Genomic DNA, 16,802 nt, shown 5'->3' with positions numbered 1-16,802 from the left:
GATTATGCCTCTTGCATTGTTTTTTTTCCTTAGGATCACTTGTTTTGTTCTTTTTCCTTAGGATTACTTTGGTAATTCTGGGTCTTTTATGGTTTCATAATAGATTTGAATATTATCTGGGAATTCCTTGACAGTCCAGTGGTTAGAACTTGGTGCTTTCACTGCCAGGTGCTTGGATTAATCCCCAATTGGGAAACTAAGATCCTGAAAGTTGCATGGCATGGCCAAAAGAATTAGGATGATTCCTTTTAGTTTGTGAAAAATGTCATGGGTAATTTGAAGGGATTGTGCTAAATAAATCTGTAGATTTCTTTGGGTAGTATGACCATTTTAACAACATTAATTCTTCCAATCTAAGTACATAGGCTATCTTTCTGTGTCTTTGAATAATCTTTAATTTTCTTTATTCATGTTTTATAGTTTTCAGCATATAATGCTTTTACCTCCTTGGTCAGATTTATTCCTATTTTATTTTTTTGAATAAAATAAAATTTTGTTTAAAAAGCAATTTTGTTTTAACATTCTCTTTGATATATCATTGTTAGTGTAAAAATGCAACCAAATTCTGTATGTTAATCTTATATCCGACTACCTTGCTGAATTCTTTTATCAGTTCTAGTAGTTTTTGTGTGGAGTCTTCAGAGTTTTCTTTTTTTTTTTAATTTTATTTTATTTTTAAACTTTACAATATTGTATTAGCTCCGCCAATATGTAATGTCATGTCACCTGCATGTAAGGACAGTCTTATGTTTTGAGGTAATTTTTATATGGTATAAGGTAAGAGTCCATCTTTATTGTTTTGCATGTGGGTATCCAGTTTTTTCAGCACCATTTGTTAAAAAGGCTATTCTTTTTCTGTTGAATGGTCTTGGTACTCTTGTCAAAATCATTTGACTGTTAACCAAATTTTACATAGCTTCCTTTGTTTTAGTAGTCATTAAGGAAAGAGAGAAACAAGCTAGCTTCCTTTGTTTTAGTAGTCATTAAGGAAAGAGAGAAACAAGCTAGCTTCCTTTGTTTTAGTAGTCATTAAGGAAAGAGAGAAACAAGCTTCTGAGAATAGGGTACTATGAAATTATGACTTTCTGCTGCTTTTATAATTGTAGTATTTCATCTGTTATGCATATATGGTTTATTTGGTGGCATGCTAGTTAAGTCCCAATGATAGGCCAGGTTTTCCTAAACTATTCATTGAGCTACTTTACCATAATATTAGTATTATGACATCTCATACTTTTGATCTAGAAAAATGATGGGTGATTTCCAATTTTATCTTTCTAGAAGGGATTTTTCTTATCTAGGATGGCAAAATAATTTCATAATAGAGTCCTAAATTGTGTCTGGACACGACCACATGCAATTTTCTATTACTTAGTATTTCTACTTCTCTAAATCCATGCCCATAAAATAAATAAGGTAATAGTTAACTTATTCTTAGATTGTATTGATATCAGATTAGACTTTATGCATGTTTTAGACTAAATATAGCTAATTTTTTTACTATAACTTTTTTCTTTCTTTCTTTCTTTCTTTTCCTGGCTGAATGTAGATAAAATTTCTTGGTTCAAATGTCAGCTGCCTAGATGAGAAACTACTTTTCTACAATTTTAATTAAATGAGTCAATTAAATGAATCAGTTTTATTGATGGTTAAGACGGCTAGTTTAAAATTATATGCTTTGGCAATTGGGACACTTTCATTTGTAACTTTTTTCTAATGGTTATTTGGTTGATTCTGTTCTTAGCACTGTTGTTAGCACTGCACTAATTTTTTCATATGTTCATTGCATTTTGGGCATGAGTTCCACAGGATATTCTCATAAACAGAATTTATTATATTCTGGTCCCATATAGTATATGAAATGAAAGCAAGCTATTAAAAATAATCTACCTAGCCTTTGGTTATCAGTGGATTTTTTTAATCAAGAATGATTTAATTGCCTATTTTCAGAAGTGGGGTGAAATTAGTATTTGAACTTGAGCAAAAAGAAATATCCTTCTGTGAGTCAGTTTTGCTTTATCAATATTGAGGCCTTTGTTTTGGCTGGGTGTATGTATGTGTGTGCTCACTGGTTATTTCATGGTTGGTGCCTTTTAAATAGTATATTTCTTTTCTTATACAAAAATGTTTTCTAATTTGAAAGCTAGCTACCAAATATACTTTTCCATTCATTAAGTCACTCAGTCATGTCCAACTCTTTGTGATCCCATGATTGCAGCACGCCAGGCCTCCCTGTCCATCACCAACTCCCAGAGTTCACTCAAACTCATGTCCATTGAGTCAGTGATGCCATCCAGCCATCTCATCCCCTGTCATCCCCTTTTCCTCCTGCCCCTAATCCCTTCCAGTATCAGAGTCTTTTCCAGTGAGCCAATTCTTCATATGAGGTGGCCAAAGTACTGGAGTTTCAGCTTTAGCATCATTCCTTCCAAAGAACACCCAGGGCTGATCTCCTTTAGGGTGGACTGGTTGGATCTCCTTGCAGTCCAAGGGACTCTCAAGAGTTTTCGCCAACACCACAGTTCAAAAGCATCAATTCTTCAGCGCTCAGCTTTCTTCACAGTCCAACTCTCACATCCATACATGACCACTGGAAAAACCATAACCTTGACTAGATGGACCTTTGTTGGCAAAGTAATCTCTCTGCTTTTCAATATGCTATCTAGGTTGGTCATAACTTCCCTTCCAAGGAGTAAGCGTCTTTTAATTTCATGGCTGCAATCACCATCTACAGTGATTTTGGAGCCCCCAAAAATAAAGTCTGACACTGTTTCCACTGTTTCCCCGTCTATTTGCCATGAAGTGATGGGACCAGATGCCATGGTCTTCATTTATGAATGTTGAGCTTTAAGCCAACTTTTTCACTCTCCTCTTTCACTTTCATCAAGAGGCTTTTGAGTTCCTCTTCACTTTCTGCCATAAGGGTGGTGTCATCTGCATATCTGAGGTTATTGATATTTCTCCTGGCAATCTTGATTCCAGCTTGTGCTTCTTCCAGTCCAGCGTTTCTCACGATGTACTCTGCATATAAGTTAAATAAGCAGGGTGACAGTATTCAGCCTTGATGTACTCCTTTTCCTATTTGGAATCAGTCTGTTGTTCCATGTCCAGTTCTAACTGTTGCTTCCTGACCTGCATACAGATTTCTCAAGAGGCAGGTCAGGTGGTCTGGTATTCCCATCTCTTTCAGAATTTTCCACAGTTTATTGTGATCCACACAGTCAAAGGCTTTGGCATAGTCAATAAAGTAGAAATAGATGTTTTTCTGGAACTCTCTTGCTTTTTCCATGATCCAGCAGATGTTGGCAATTTGATCTCTGGTTCCTCTGCCTTTTCTAAAACCAGCTTGAACATCTAGAAGTTCACGGTTCACGTACTGCTGAAGCCCGGCTTGGAGAATTTTGAGCATTACTTTGTTAGCGCATGAGATGAGTGCAATTGTGCGGTAGTTTGAGCATTCTTTGGCATTGCCTTTCTTTGGGATTGGAATGAAAACTGACCTTTTCCAGTCCTGTGGCCACTGCTGAGTTTTCCAAATTTGCTGGCATATTGAGTGCAGCACTTTCACAGCATCATCTTTTAGGATTTGAAATAGCTCAACTGGAATTCCATCACCTCCACTAGCTTTGTTCATAGTGATGCTTTCTAAGGCCCACTTGACTTCACATTCCAGGATATCTGGCTCTAGGTGAGTGATCACATCATCATGATTATCTTGGTCATGAAGATCTTTTTTGTACAGTTCTTCTGTGTATTCTTGCCGTCTCTTCTTAATATCTTCTGATTCTGTTACGTCCATACTATTTCTGTCCTTTATTGTGCCCATCTTTGCATGAAAAGTTCACTTGGTATCTCTAATTTTCTTGAAGAGATCTCTAGTCTTTCCCATTCTGTTGTTTTCCTCTATTTCTTTGCGTTGATTGCTGAGGAAGGCTTTCTTATCTCTCCTTGCTATTCTTTGGAACTCTGCATTCAGATGCTTGTATCTTTCCTTTTCTCCTTTGCTTTTCGCTTCTCTTCTTTTCACAGCTATTTGTAAGGCCTCCCCAGGCAGCCATTTTGCTTTTTTGCATTTCTTTTCCATGGGGATGGTCTTGATCCGTGTCTCCTGTACAATGTCATGAACCTCTGTCCATAGTTCATCAGGCACTCTATCTATCAGATCTAGGCCCTTAAATCTATTTCTCATTTCCACTGTATTATCATAAGGGATTTAATTTAGGTCATACCTGAATGGTCTAGTGGTTTTCCCTACTTTCTCCTACTTTTAAGTGCATATTAATTTTTTAAAATAAAATTATTTTTTAAATTTATGTAAAACTTAATTTCATGCTGCTACTGCTGCTGCTGAGTTGCTTCAGTCATGTCCGACTCTGTGCAACCCCATAGATGGCAGCCCACCAGGCTCCCCCGTCCCTGGGATTCTCCAGGCAAGAACACTAGAGTGGGTTGCCATTTCCTTCTCCAATGCATGAACGTGAAAAATGAAAGTGAAATCGCTCAGTTGTGTCTGACTCCTAGCGACCCCATGGACTGCAGCCCACCAGGCCTCTCCGTCCCTGGGATTCTCCAGGCAAGAACACTAGAGTGGGTTGCCATTTCCTTCTCCAATGCATGAACGTGAAAAATGAAAGTGAAATCGCTCAGTTGTGTCTGACTCCTAGCGACCCCATGGACTGCAGCCCACCAGGCCTCTCCGTCCCTGGGATTCTCCAGGCAAGAACACTGGAGTGGGTTGCCATTTCCTTCTCCAATGCATGAAAGTGAAAAGTGAAAGTGAAGTCGCTCAGTCGTGTCCGACTCCCAGTGACCCCATGGACTGCAGCCCACCCAGGCCCCTCCGTCCATGGGATTTTCCAGGCAAGAGTACTGGAGTGGGTTGCCATGGCCTTCTCCGGCTTAATTTCATGAGATGTTATCATATGTAAGAAGGGAGTAATGTGTATAAAATATGGTTGATCTTTTCTCTTAATTTAAGCCTTGGTTAGTATTTCAGCCATTATTATGGCTTTTACTTTTCTTATCAAGAAGATTGTTATTTTTAGAATACTGGTGCTTTTAACCTTGCTCCCATTACCTATTTAGTCTGATTTTATCTGTGTCCCTAAATTTTCTAGATCAAAATCTTAGAATTTCTGTTTTTCCATTTTCTTCATTCTTTTACATATAATTATAAAGTTAATGGGTTTTTCAGACTCTTTTAGTGTCTTTTCTTCTGTACAGCAAAGCCTTACTCTCTCATATTTGAACCATTACTGCAGCCTGTTCAAGAGTCTCCTTGAATATACTTTATTTTCTTGAAGTCCTGTATCATTGCTACTTCTACCAGTGAAACAGGCGTGATGCTTTAAGAAAAGATATTTTATGAAATGGATACATTTAAGAAAATGGTTTTCTATTGCTTCTGGGATCCAGGTGTTGAAGAGTACCTGCAGTTTGACCCCAACTTGCTTTTCCAAGTCTTAATTCACTCTGTTCACTTTACATGAATTATCTGTTCCAACCCAACTACTTTGTATCTCTGAACATGCCTTGTGCTTTCTTTTTGTGTCATTTCTTCTATTTCTGCATCCTGTTTTGTGTTAATCAAAAATTTCTTCTGGGACTTCTCTAGTGATCCAGTGGTTAAGAGTCCACCTTGTGCAGTGCAGGAGACATGGGTTCAATCCCTGGTCAGGAAACTAAGATCCCTCATGCCCTGCAGCAGCGGAGCCACAGATCCTGTGTGACACAACAGAGACCCAGTGCAGCCAAATAAATAAATGAATAAATATATTTTTAAAATTGCTTCATATTCAAAGAATACATGAAATTTCAATTTTTTTGCAAAACTTTTCCTAATTACTGCTACTGGATATAGTCTCAACTTCTTTTAAGTTCCTAAGTCATCTGTTGTGTGGTACTCACTATAGGGTGTCTGGCATTATAATTTTTTTTTTTCACTTGTTTCACTTCCTGCCTACCTTTTAGTCTCCTTGGAGGCTGAGGCTACATCTTATATTTCTTTGTAGCCAAAACAGTCCTTAGTACAATGCTTTGAGCATATTTGGAACTCAGTACATATTTAATTGATTAATACCTATTTTAATTTAGGTAATTTTGATGTTGAAGATACAATTTGAAGATAGAATCAGTGAAATAGGCTGATAATTGGGAACCTAATTTAAATCTTTGCAAAAGAACTTATACTAAAACTTTATGGCAAAGTGTTTCAAAATCAAGGGAGGAGTTGACCTTGTTAAATGTATATGTTCTGAAAATTATGTTATAGATTAAAATAGAATAACAGATTAAAATGTGATAGTAAAACTTAAGAAATATTTTCTTCTATATTTTGTTTTTACTTTAGTGGCGGCATGATTTTTTACATGGATGGATAAAAGTACCTGTGACTCATGAAACACAGGAAGAATGTCTTGGGATGGCAGTGTTAGATATGATGAGAATAGCCAAAGAAAAGAATCAAACCCCACTGGACATCTATAGCTCTATCAGGTAATTTTCTTATGCAGATCCATATGAGTATGACTAGTTTTTGTATAACTTATTTGTTTTTTTCCAGTTTGCCTGTATTTATTTTTTAGTGTTTTTAAAAAATTAAATGAAAAAAATTTAAAATTCCATAGATGCTTTAGGATTTTCAGAAGTTTCAAACAAATGATTTTGTATGTTATCATAACAATCCTTTTTCCCTTCTACCTCTATAGAATTCCTCCTCCTTTCCCTCACCCCACCAGAAACCACTAGCTCATTTTCCATATTTGTGAGTCTACTTCTTTTTTGTTATGTTTAATAGTTTGTTGTATTTTTTAGATTCAACATATAAGTGCTACTGTACATTATTTGTCTTTCTCTGTCTGGCATACTTCATGTAACATAATTCACTGCCAGTCCATCCATTTTGCTGCAAATGCAAAATTTCGTTCTTTTTTATGGCTGAGTTGTATTCCATTGTATGTGTATGTACCACATCTTGTTAATCCATTCATTTGTTAATGGACACTTAGGGTTGCTTCTATACCTTGGCAATTGTAAGCAGTGCTGCTTGAAAATTGGGGTGCATGTATCTTTTCAAATCAGTATTTTTGTTTCTTTTGCATTTATCGGAGAAGGCAATGGCACCCCACTCCAGTACTCTTGCCTGGAAAATCCCATGGACGGAGGAGCCTGGTGGGCTGCAGTCCATGAGGTCGCTGGGAGTCGGACACGACTGAGCGACTTCACTTTCACTTTTCACTTTCATGCATTGGAGAAGGAAACGGCACCCCACTCCAGTGTTCTTGCCTTGAGAATCCTAGGGATGGGGGAGCCTGGTGGGCTGCCGTCTGTGGGGTCCCACAGAGTCGGACACAACTGAAGTGACTTACAGTTACAGTTACAGTTTGCATTTATACCCAAGAGTAGAATTGCTGTGTCATATGTTAATTTTAATTTTAATTTTTTGAGAAGCCTCCATACTATTTTTCACAATGTTGTACCAGTCTGCATTCCTCCCTCACCAACATTTGATATTTGTATGATATTTTTTTAAATAATAGCCATTCTGGTGGGTGCAAAGTGACATCTCATTGTAGTTTTAATTAATTTGCATTTCCCTGATGATTAGCAATATTGAGCATCTTTTCATGCGCCTGATGGCCATCTGCATTTCCTCTTTGGGAAAATGTCTATTCGGTTCTTATGCCCATTTCTTAATTGGGTTGTTAGGTTTTTTGATGTTGAGTTATATGAGTTGAGAACTGACTCTTTGGAAAAGACCCTGATGCTGGGAAAGATTGAAGGCAAGAGGAGAAGGGGACAAAAGAGGATGAAATAGTTGGATGGTATCACCAACTCAATGGACATGAGTGTGAGCAAGCTCCAGGAGTTGGTGAAGGACAGGGAAGCTTGGCGTGCTGCAGTCCATGGGGTTGCAAAGAGTTGGACATGACTGAGTGAACTGAACTGAATCCTTTATCATTCATTTTATTTGCAAATATTTTATCCCATTCAGTAGGTTGTCTTTTCATCTTGTTGATGGTTTCCTTTGCTATGCAAAAACTTTTAAGTTTAATTAGGTCCCATTTAGTTATTTTTTCTTTTATTTTCTTCACTTTAAGAGATGAATACCAAAAAATATATACTGTTATGATTTATGTCAGGGTGTGTTCTGCCGGTGTTTTCCTTGAGGTATTTTAGAGTATGCAGTCTTACATTTAAACTTTTAATTCATTTAGACTTTTAATTCAAAATCCATTTTGAGTTTATTTTTGTATGCTTGACATATAAAATTATAAGATATTTAAAGTGTACATCTACCTATATATTGTAAAACTGTTCCCTCTTTATTAACATATCTATCATCTCACATAAATATTTCTTTATTCATTTATTGTGAGAACTTACATTCTACTCCTTTAGCAGGTTTCTGTTATATAATACAGTGTTAGCAGTTATTGTCAGGTTTTACATTAGATCCTTAGGCCTCATTCATCTTATAACACATCCAGCAGATTCTTATACATGTGATCCACGGACTCCAAATTATTCTTCTGCATCTTGAATTCTGACAGTCATGCCTAATAGGATTTTTTGAAATTCTACTACTATTGCCCAGCTTTAATGGCTATAAGACTTGTACTCCTTTTGAAGCTATATATGACTACTTTAAGGATGCTTTGATTTTTTTTTTTTTTGAAGTTTGAAGTCTAAACATTTGTTTTACATATTATGTATACCTACCTGATTATAAGTTTGAGGATGTCATGAATCTGGTTAAAATTCTCTTTATTCCTAGAAATCCTTCTCTCAGTAACTGGCTTTTGTCCCTCTTTTATGACTGCCCTCATGTTAAATACCCAGTTTGCAGGTTATCAGTTTCTATGTTTCCCTCTTTGGTTTTAGGTATTCTTGTTTTGCTTTCAAATGTCTATTAGTCCTTAGTCCCATTAGTCCTTAGCTTATTAGTCCTTAATGTCTACTACATCTAAGGGTGTAGGCCGGCCATAGGGAATGATTTCAGGAACTCACTGAAGTTATCTTAAAGATTCCAGTATCTAAAGAAAAAACAAAAATGTTTCTATTTTCCAGTAAGGCCTTGATCTTTATTAAAATCCAGACAAACGCCTCTTAGGATAATAACTTACTCATTCATTTGTTCGTTCATTTATTCATTTAACAACTATTTGTTGAATATCTGCTGTAGCAAGACCATAGTAGAACACAATGAGTGTCTTAGATGTTGTCAGTAGAAACTGAAGGAATTGAAAGGGACATAGTTGAAGAACAGAGAAGCTTTGAGCCATTGAAAATGAATTTTTAAATATGAAGCCAACTCTAGGCTTAAGCTATGGTGGAACATTTCTGCTATGGAGACATGATATTGTCCAAAGTCTTGGCACATTATAGATTGTGGTTTCTTTGAGGTCAGGAATTGCATCATCTATTTATTCTTTTCCCTGCCTATTTAATCCGGTGTCCTAAAACCAGTGAATGTATAGTAATTGTATTTCTTTGATTATCTTTACCAGAATATAAATGCATCTGCAAAATTCTGCTTCATTTTTCATTTACTTTTAAAACTGTATAGATACTAACCATTCATTATAAGAGTCCATGATATTTTAAAACAACTTTATTGAGATATAATTCATATAACATAAAGTTTCAGTTCAGTTCCGTTCAGTCGCTCAGTCGTGTCCGACTTTTTGCGACCCCATGATTGCAGCACGCCAGGCCTCCCTGTCTATCACCAACTCCCGGAGTTCACTCAGACTCATGTCCATCGAGTCAGTGATGCCATCCAGCCATTTCATCCTCTGTCGTCCCCTTCTCCTCCTGCCCCCCAATCCCTCCCAGCATCAGAGTCTTTTCCAATGAATCAACTCTTCGCATGAGGTGGCCAAAGTACTGGAGTTTCCACTTTAGCATCATTCCTTCCAAAGAAATCCCAGGGCTGATCTCCTTCAGAATGGACTGGTTGGATCTCCTTGCAGCCCAAGGGACTCTCAAGAGTCTTCTCCAACACCACAGTTCAAAGTTTACTTGTTTTAATTGTACAATTCAGTATTAATTATTGAGTTATAAAGGTTCTTTATATATTATGAATACAAGTCTCCAGATGTAGGTTCTCATATCTATGATTTGCAAATATTTTTCCTATTCTGTGGATTTTTTTCACTTTCTTGAAAGTATTATTAGCAGCACAAGAATTTAAATTTTGAAGTAATCTATTTTTTCATTTGTCTTTGGTACCATGATCTTTTAATATTAGGTAAATAATTTATCACTGTACTGAAGCAAGTCATGCCTGATTTGCTTGCCTTCTTAATGTAATTTAATTCCCTGATGTTTTCCAAATTTTCACTCGTTGCTTATTTCTGAAAAATAATCAAGGAACTCTACTTTTTGTTAAAGTTTTCAGGATTGATGGAAGAACAGGTGAATAATTTGTTTTCACTGAATGAAATAAGCTGCTTTGTTCCTAGAAATATCCAGTAGCGTATGCTTCTCTGTCTAGTATAATACATAAAATAATATATATTCTTTCCCAGACTTAAAAAAATACATGTAAAATACATCTCTGTGTGTCTGTACCTGTGTATTAGATGCATCTATGTCTGTGAGAACAAGCCTTTGTGTCTACCTGTGTGCCCGTGTCTATGTGTTTGTGCATCTCCTTGTGCGTGTGTATGTATTAGATACTTAGCCTTTGTTATGCCAGATCCTGATTGGGCATTGTGGTTTTGGTGTTGGAATACAGAAAGTAAAGGAAATGGATAAGAATTTTCTGTTTCATTCTTCATCTGCTCCTTGAAATCCTAGGTCTGCAAAAGGAAGAGAGCTAGAGAATGACAAGTGTTTAAAGGAGACCCTGGTTAATTTGCAAACACTAGACCAGGGCCAAGGCCACTTACATAGCAACGGAGGTATATACCTCATATCACTAGACTCCTACACAGCTAAGCAGATACTAGAGTTTACAGTGGTCTATTCCAATTGTAATAATAAGATGCAGATTTCATGTTATGGTACAAAAATAGTATGTAAGAGAAGACTTAACTTCAGAAGCTTTTAGAGCCTGTGACTCACATAGTAAAGAATATGCCTGCAATGCAGGAGACCTGGGTTCAATCCAGATCATGAGAAAGATCCCCTGGAGAAGGGAATGGCTTCTGACTCCAATATTCTTGCCTGGAGAATTCCATGGACAGAGGAGCCTGGTGGGCTACAGTCCATGGGGTCGCAAAGATCTGGACGTGACTGAGCGACTAACACTTAAAGTTTCAGTATAACAAAAGCGTCAAGAATAATGTTTTCATGCTTCAGGAGTTAATAACTTTGTGACTTTTGAAAAAATTTTAGTGTATCTAACAAAATCTAGCTAGTTCCCATCACAGATGACACCAAAGTAGATTCATTATATTCAAGAAATTATACATTCTTATAGTATAGCAAAGGATGTATGTCTGTCCTTTATTCTAGGAATCAAAGTGGAAAAACTTTTTATATTTTGTTATCTTAAACTCCTCTTTTGATTTCCAGATAAGCTTTCAAAGCCTTGTTAAATCAAGTAGCACTGGTGTTTATGTAAATTGTAATCCAGATTTAGTAAGGCTCTTGGTTTTAGCTAAAGTTTTTGACAGAAGAAGGTAAAGTAGGAAGTATTTGTATTCTGATTGTATTTTTAAACCTTTCAGTTTTTTTCTAAACTTACTGAGGCTCTCCTATATTCTATCCAGACTTTTGTTAAATTTTATATATTTTGTTCAGTTGCTCAGTCATGTCCAACTCTTTGCAACCCCATGGATTGCAACATGCCAGGCTTCCCTTTCCTTCACCATCTCCTAGAGCTTGCTCAAATTCATGTTCATTGAATCAGTGATTCCATCCAACCATTTCATCCTCCATTGTCCCCTTTTCCTCCTGCCTTCAATCTTTGCTAGCATCAGGGTCTTTTCCAGTGAGTCGGCTCTTCGCATCAGGTAGTCAAAGTATTGGAGCTTCAGCCTCAGCGTCAGTCCCTCCAATGAATATTCAGGATCGATTTCCTTTAAGATTGACTGGTTTGATCTCTTTGCAGTCCAGGGGACTCTCAAGAGTCCTTTCCAACACCATAATTCAAAAGCACCAGTTCTTCAGCGCTCAACCTTCTTTATGGTCCAGCTCTCAATCCATACATGACTACTAGAAAAACTATAGCTTTGACTATACGGATCTTTGTCAGTAAAGTAATGTCTCTTCTTTTTAACACACTGTGTAGGTTTGTCATAGCTTTTTTTTCAAGGAGTAAACATCTTTTAATTTCATGGCTGCAGTCACCATCTGCAGTGATTTTGGAGCCCAAGAAAATAAAGTCTGTCAGTGTTTATCAGTGTTTCCACATCTATTTGCCATGAAGTGATAGGACTGGATGCCATGATCTTAGTTTTTTGAATGTTGAGTTTTAAGCCAGCTTTTTCACTCTCCTCTTTCACCTTCATCAAGAGTCTTTTACAAATATATAATTGCCCTAAAAAGGAAAGGAATGTGACTTTTGAGATCTGAAAAATGAGTAGAATTTATTGGGTGGAGAGAGGTAAGTGATGGAGAGTAGAGGCTCATGGAAGAGGCTTTGCAGCAGAAAGAAACATGGGGAGGATGAAGAGAGTCAGTATGGTTAGAGCTCAAAGAGTTAGTAGGTGATGAGGCAGGGGCTGGACCATATAGAACCTAGAAGCATGTTGATAAGGTTAAGAACACTAGGAAACTATGTAAGAGTGTTGTGTGTGTGCTCAGTTGGTAAGTTGTGTCCAACTCTTTGCAACTTTGTGGATTGCAGCCCGCCAGGCTTCTCTGTCCATGGGATTTCCCAGGCAAGAATATTGGAGTGGGTTGCCCTTTCCTTCTCCAGGTTATCTTGCCAACCCAGGGATCAAACCCATGTCTCCTACATTGGCAGCCGGATTCTTTACAACTGAGCCACCAGTGAAGCCCTATGTAAGAGTATTAAAGCAAGGGTTTAATACATAGAAGATTCCTATGACAACAGAGTAGAAAACTAATTAGAGGGCTGAAAGAGAAAATGGAAATGTGGGTCGCCTAGAGAGTAAGATCATTGCAGTAGTTCCTCTAGGAATTGCAGTTGAATGGGTTAATAATAAGAAAAATGGGCAAATTAGAGAAATATTTAGAAGGGAAAATCAAGGGAAGATGGTGACAGATTGAATAATAGGGATTGGTGGGGAGGTTATGTAAAGAATGATTCACGAGTTTCTGGGGATTGTGGGAATAGAGGATCTTTAGTGCAGTGTACTCAGATAGGGAATGCTTTAGGAGAATCTTAGGGGAGGACGTTATGGGGACTCATGAATTTGGTTTGCTGTGTTGTCTGAGGCACTTTTTGAGACATCCATATTATATGGGTAAATTGACTTGACTATGGAGGATAATGTCTGAAGCTTAGAGGTTTGGGCTAGAGCTAGAGATACCAGAGTCATTTGTATCTAGATTGAAGAAAGTATAGATAAGAAAAGAAGAGGGCCCACAGTTAAGTCTTGAAGAATTCTAACAATTATCACCAGGTAAAGGGGATTGAGCCTGTAAGAAGACTGGCAAAGTAGCCAAAGAAATGGGATGAAAATCAGGAAAGCTAAGGGAAGAAAGTATCAAGGAGAGAGAGATTAACACTGTTAGATGCTTCTGAAAAATGGCAAGTAAAATGAACAAGGAATTTGGTTTCAGCAACATTCCTTGATCTTAGCGAGAGTGGTTTCTAGAGAATGATGGAACAGAAGCCAGACTGGAGTGAGTTAAGGAGTAAAGGGAAGGTGAGGAAATGAAATTGGCTATATGAACTCTTAAAAAGAAGCCAGATAGGCTGTGGCTGGAGAGAGATGAAGGATAAGGAGATTTTATATTTAAGATGGGAAGAACATTAATGTTTTTAAAATTTGTGGTTAGAGGATAAGTAATAGAGTAAAATTCCCCAGAGGGTAGAGGTAAGTATATATCAAAGAAATAACTTTAACAGATTTATACTTTATTTATTGTAATAGGTGGGAAGGAAGAAAGAATGAGTGCACATGTATAAGGTTTACTAGCAAGATACTGTTGGAGAAGGCAATGGCACCCTACTCCAGTACTCTTGCCTAGAAAATCCCATGGACAGAGGAGCGTGGTAGGCTGCAGTCCATGAGGTCGCTAAGAGTTGGACATGACTGAGTGACTTCACTTTCACTTTTCACTTTCCTGCATTGGAGAAGGAAATGGCAACCCACTCCAGTGTTCTTGCCTGGAGAATCCCAGGGATGGGGGAGCCTGGTGGGCTGCCATCTATGGGGTTGCACAGGGTTGGACACAACTGAAGCGACTTAGCAGTAGCAGCAGCAAGATACTGAGGGAGTTCTGCTTTGAGAAGCTTTTTTTTTTTTTTTTTCCCTAAGAAAAAGATAAAGTCGTTTTTGATAATAAAGAGAAATGTAGCTGAGGTGTAAGACAGAAGAGAAGTAGGAACTTTAAAAATATCGGAGATTTGACATAGTTGTGGGACTTGGGAAAATTAGTTGAACAGAGAAATGTCATAAAAGTGATAGTAGTGATAAAAGCCTATTTGAAATTTGTGATTATGAATTTATAATGCAACCCATCTACCTTGTCAGTTGACTTTTCCCAGCAGCTTTGGCTACTTGAACACAAGACTGATAGCTCCGTAAGGGGATTAGGGTAGAGCAGGGAAGGACAGAAAGCAGTGGTGTGCTGCTAAATGTTTAACAACAGTTCTTAGAGAAAAAAATATCTGATTTGTTTGTAACTTTTGCTGATATGCATGGTTTAAATACCATGTATCTGTGGCCAATTTCAAAGTAGCAATCTGAGATCACCCAAGGCAAAATTGAGAAGAGATGAGTAGCACACCCTTTCCATCACTCAGATATAACCTCAAACGCACATATAGTAGTAAAAATGTATAAATAAATAAATAATGTAAAATAATTAGGAAGTGATGCCTTTTGAGTATTTATTGTCTATATTTAAATATAATTTATTTGCAATTTTATTTAATTTAAATTTTAATGATGGCTGTATAACAGTACAAAATAATCATTAAAATATAATAATCTCTCATCATTAGGTAGTTCCAGCACTCAGGTACGTGTAGTACAATGTGACAAGTGATTAATTATGGAGCAGTGCACAGAATGCTGTCAGACAAAGGGAATAGCATCTAACATGGTTATAGAGATCCAGTTGTACCTTCAGAAATAAAATAGTCTTCCTTTTTCAGACACTTGAGCAGAAGGGAAGTAAGTTATCTTCCTTCCTTAGGATATTTTACATAGAGATGGAAGTACAAAAGATTCAGAACATTTCCAAATAGAATTGTTTTTATTGCAAAGGGATTAATAGGAGATATTGAAGCTGACCTGAGAGAATAATGCACACAAAAGAAGTATGTTTGCCTAGTGAGTATCAGTAATATCTAACAAAATGTAACAATTTCCAGAATTCAGATAAATTTTAGAGTATAGTATTATAGGAAAGATAGGCCAAAATGGCGTATGTAAGATATCAGAGAAATTTTTAGAAATTCCAATATTAACTAGACTCCGTCTTCATTTCTTTAGGGAAAAAAAATTAACTTCTCCTCTAAAATTTTATGACAACTCAGAATTTGTAAAGGCATTCACATCATCAAATAAAACCTTAAGGTTTTATACTACATGGATGGTGACCTTTTTCACTTGACTATTGTGCTATTTACTTATTATGGAGAAGAGTGGTATCTTCTAATTTTATTTTGTTTCAACTTGTTTTGCTCTTGTGCATATTCTTTATTATCTCTAGCTACAAGACATTTTTGCCAAAATGTGTTCGAGCAAAAATCCAAGAGTATCATATTTTGACAAGGAAGAGAATAAGGTACAGATTTCGCAGATTTATTGAGCAATTCAGCCATTGCAAAGCCACTGCCAGAAACTTGAAACTTAAGTATCTTATAAATCTGGAAACTCTTCAGTCTGCCTTCTACACAGAGCAATTTGAAGTAAAAGAACCTGGAAGAGGTCCTTCAGGTGAGGAGATTTTTGCAACCATTATAATAACTGGAAACGGTGGAATTCAGTGGTCAAGAGGGAAACATAAAGAAAGTGAGACACTGACAGAACAGGTAATCCTCAATGATACGTTCTCGTTCTTTGTTAATTTAAGTAGAATGGCAATAGAAGCAAAGTACTTTTAGTCATTTGGAACATGGTCTTGCACTACTCTTCTTCCGTTAAGTGGAAGTTTTTAATAGTGTGACACCAGCAAGATCATAGCTATGGTTCTTTTCTCATTGTTCTTAAATGGCATTTTGTTTGTTTTCTATGACAAAATAGTTAGTAATGGTGTTCTCTTTTAATTTTTGTTTTTTAAAATTATGAAAGTATGATAATACATTTACAGGAGACTTGGAAAATACAGATGGTGTTCTTATAGGTTCAAAAAGGCTTACATTCTAAAAGTGATTTTTAAGGTTGTTTTGCTTTTTTTTTTTCTTTTACTATTACTGATAACTGGAAGCACAATTATGAAATTCAGTTAGAAAAAGATTAGTTTTTATTGATTTTATGATGTTGCATACTTGTTAAATACTTCTTTAAGTTTGCTTTACAAGTTTTAAGTTTGTTCATGTCTATATTGTTCTTAGGATGTTATCAGATATTTATTTATTTTTTTATTTTAATTATTTGGTAAACTGAATTTTCTGGTAATGGTTTCTATTAATGTTGATTGGATTGAAGGGTACTGTAGCACACTTTAGATTCCTGGCACCCTTTAATCCTCTCATTTTTAAATGCAAA

At 36.6% G+C, this 16,802-nt stretch overlaps 1 protein-coding gene across 5 annotated transcripts in view; it reads left to right on the top strand.

Annotated features, from left to right (window-relative positions):
• Positions 1-16,802, top strand: part of JAK2 (Janus kinase 2) — a 119,774-nt gene that overhangs the window by 66,863 nt on the left and 36,109 nt on the right. For all 5 annotated transcript variants that reach the window (XM_055578156.1, XM_055578157.1, XM_055578160.1 and 2 more), the window contains 2 exons: positions 6,350-6,495; positions 15,805-16,126. In XM_055578156.1, the coding sequence (XP_055434131.1) occupies positions 6,350-6,495; positions 15,805-16,126 (468 nt within the window). The remainder of the gene's footprint in view (positions 1-6,349; positions 6,496-15,804; positions 16,127-16,802) is intronic.

Source organism: Bubalus kerabau, chromosome 4 (assembly GCF_029407905.1).
Source record: "Bubalus kerabau isolate K-KA32 ecotype Philippines breed swamp buffalo chromosome 4, PCC_UOA_SB_1v2, whole genome shotgun sequence".
Classification (NCBI taxonomy): Eukaryota; Metazoa; Chordata; class Mammalia; order Artiodactyla; family Bovidae; genus Bubalus; species Bubalus kerabau.
The sequence above is the reverse complement of the archived record's forward strand: the minus strand, read 5'-3'. Positions and strand labels throughout refer to the sequence as shown.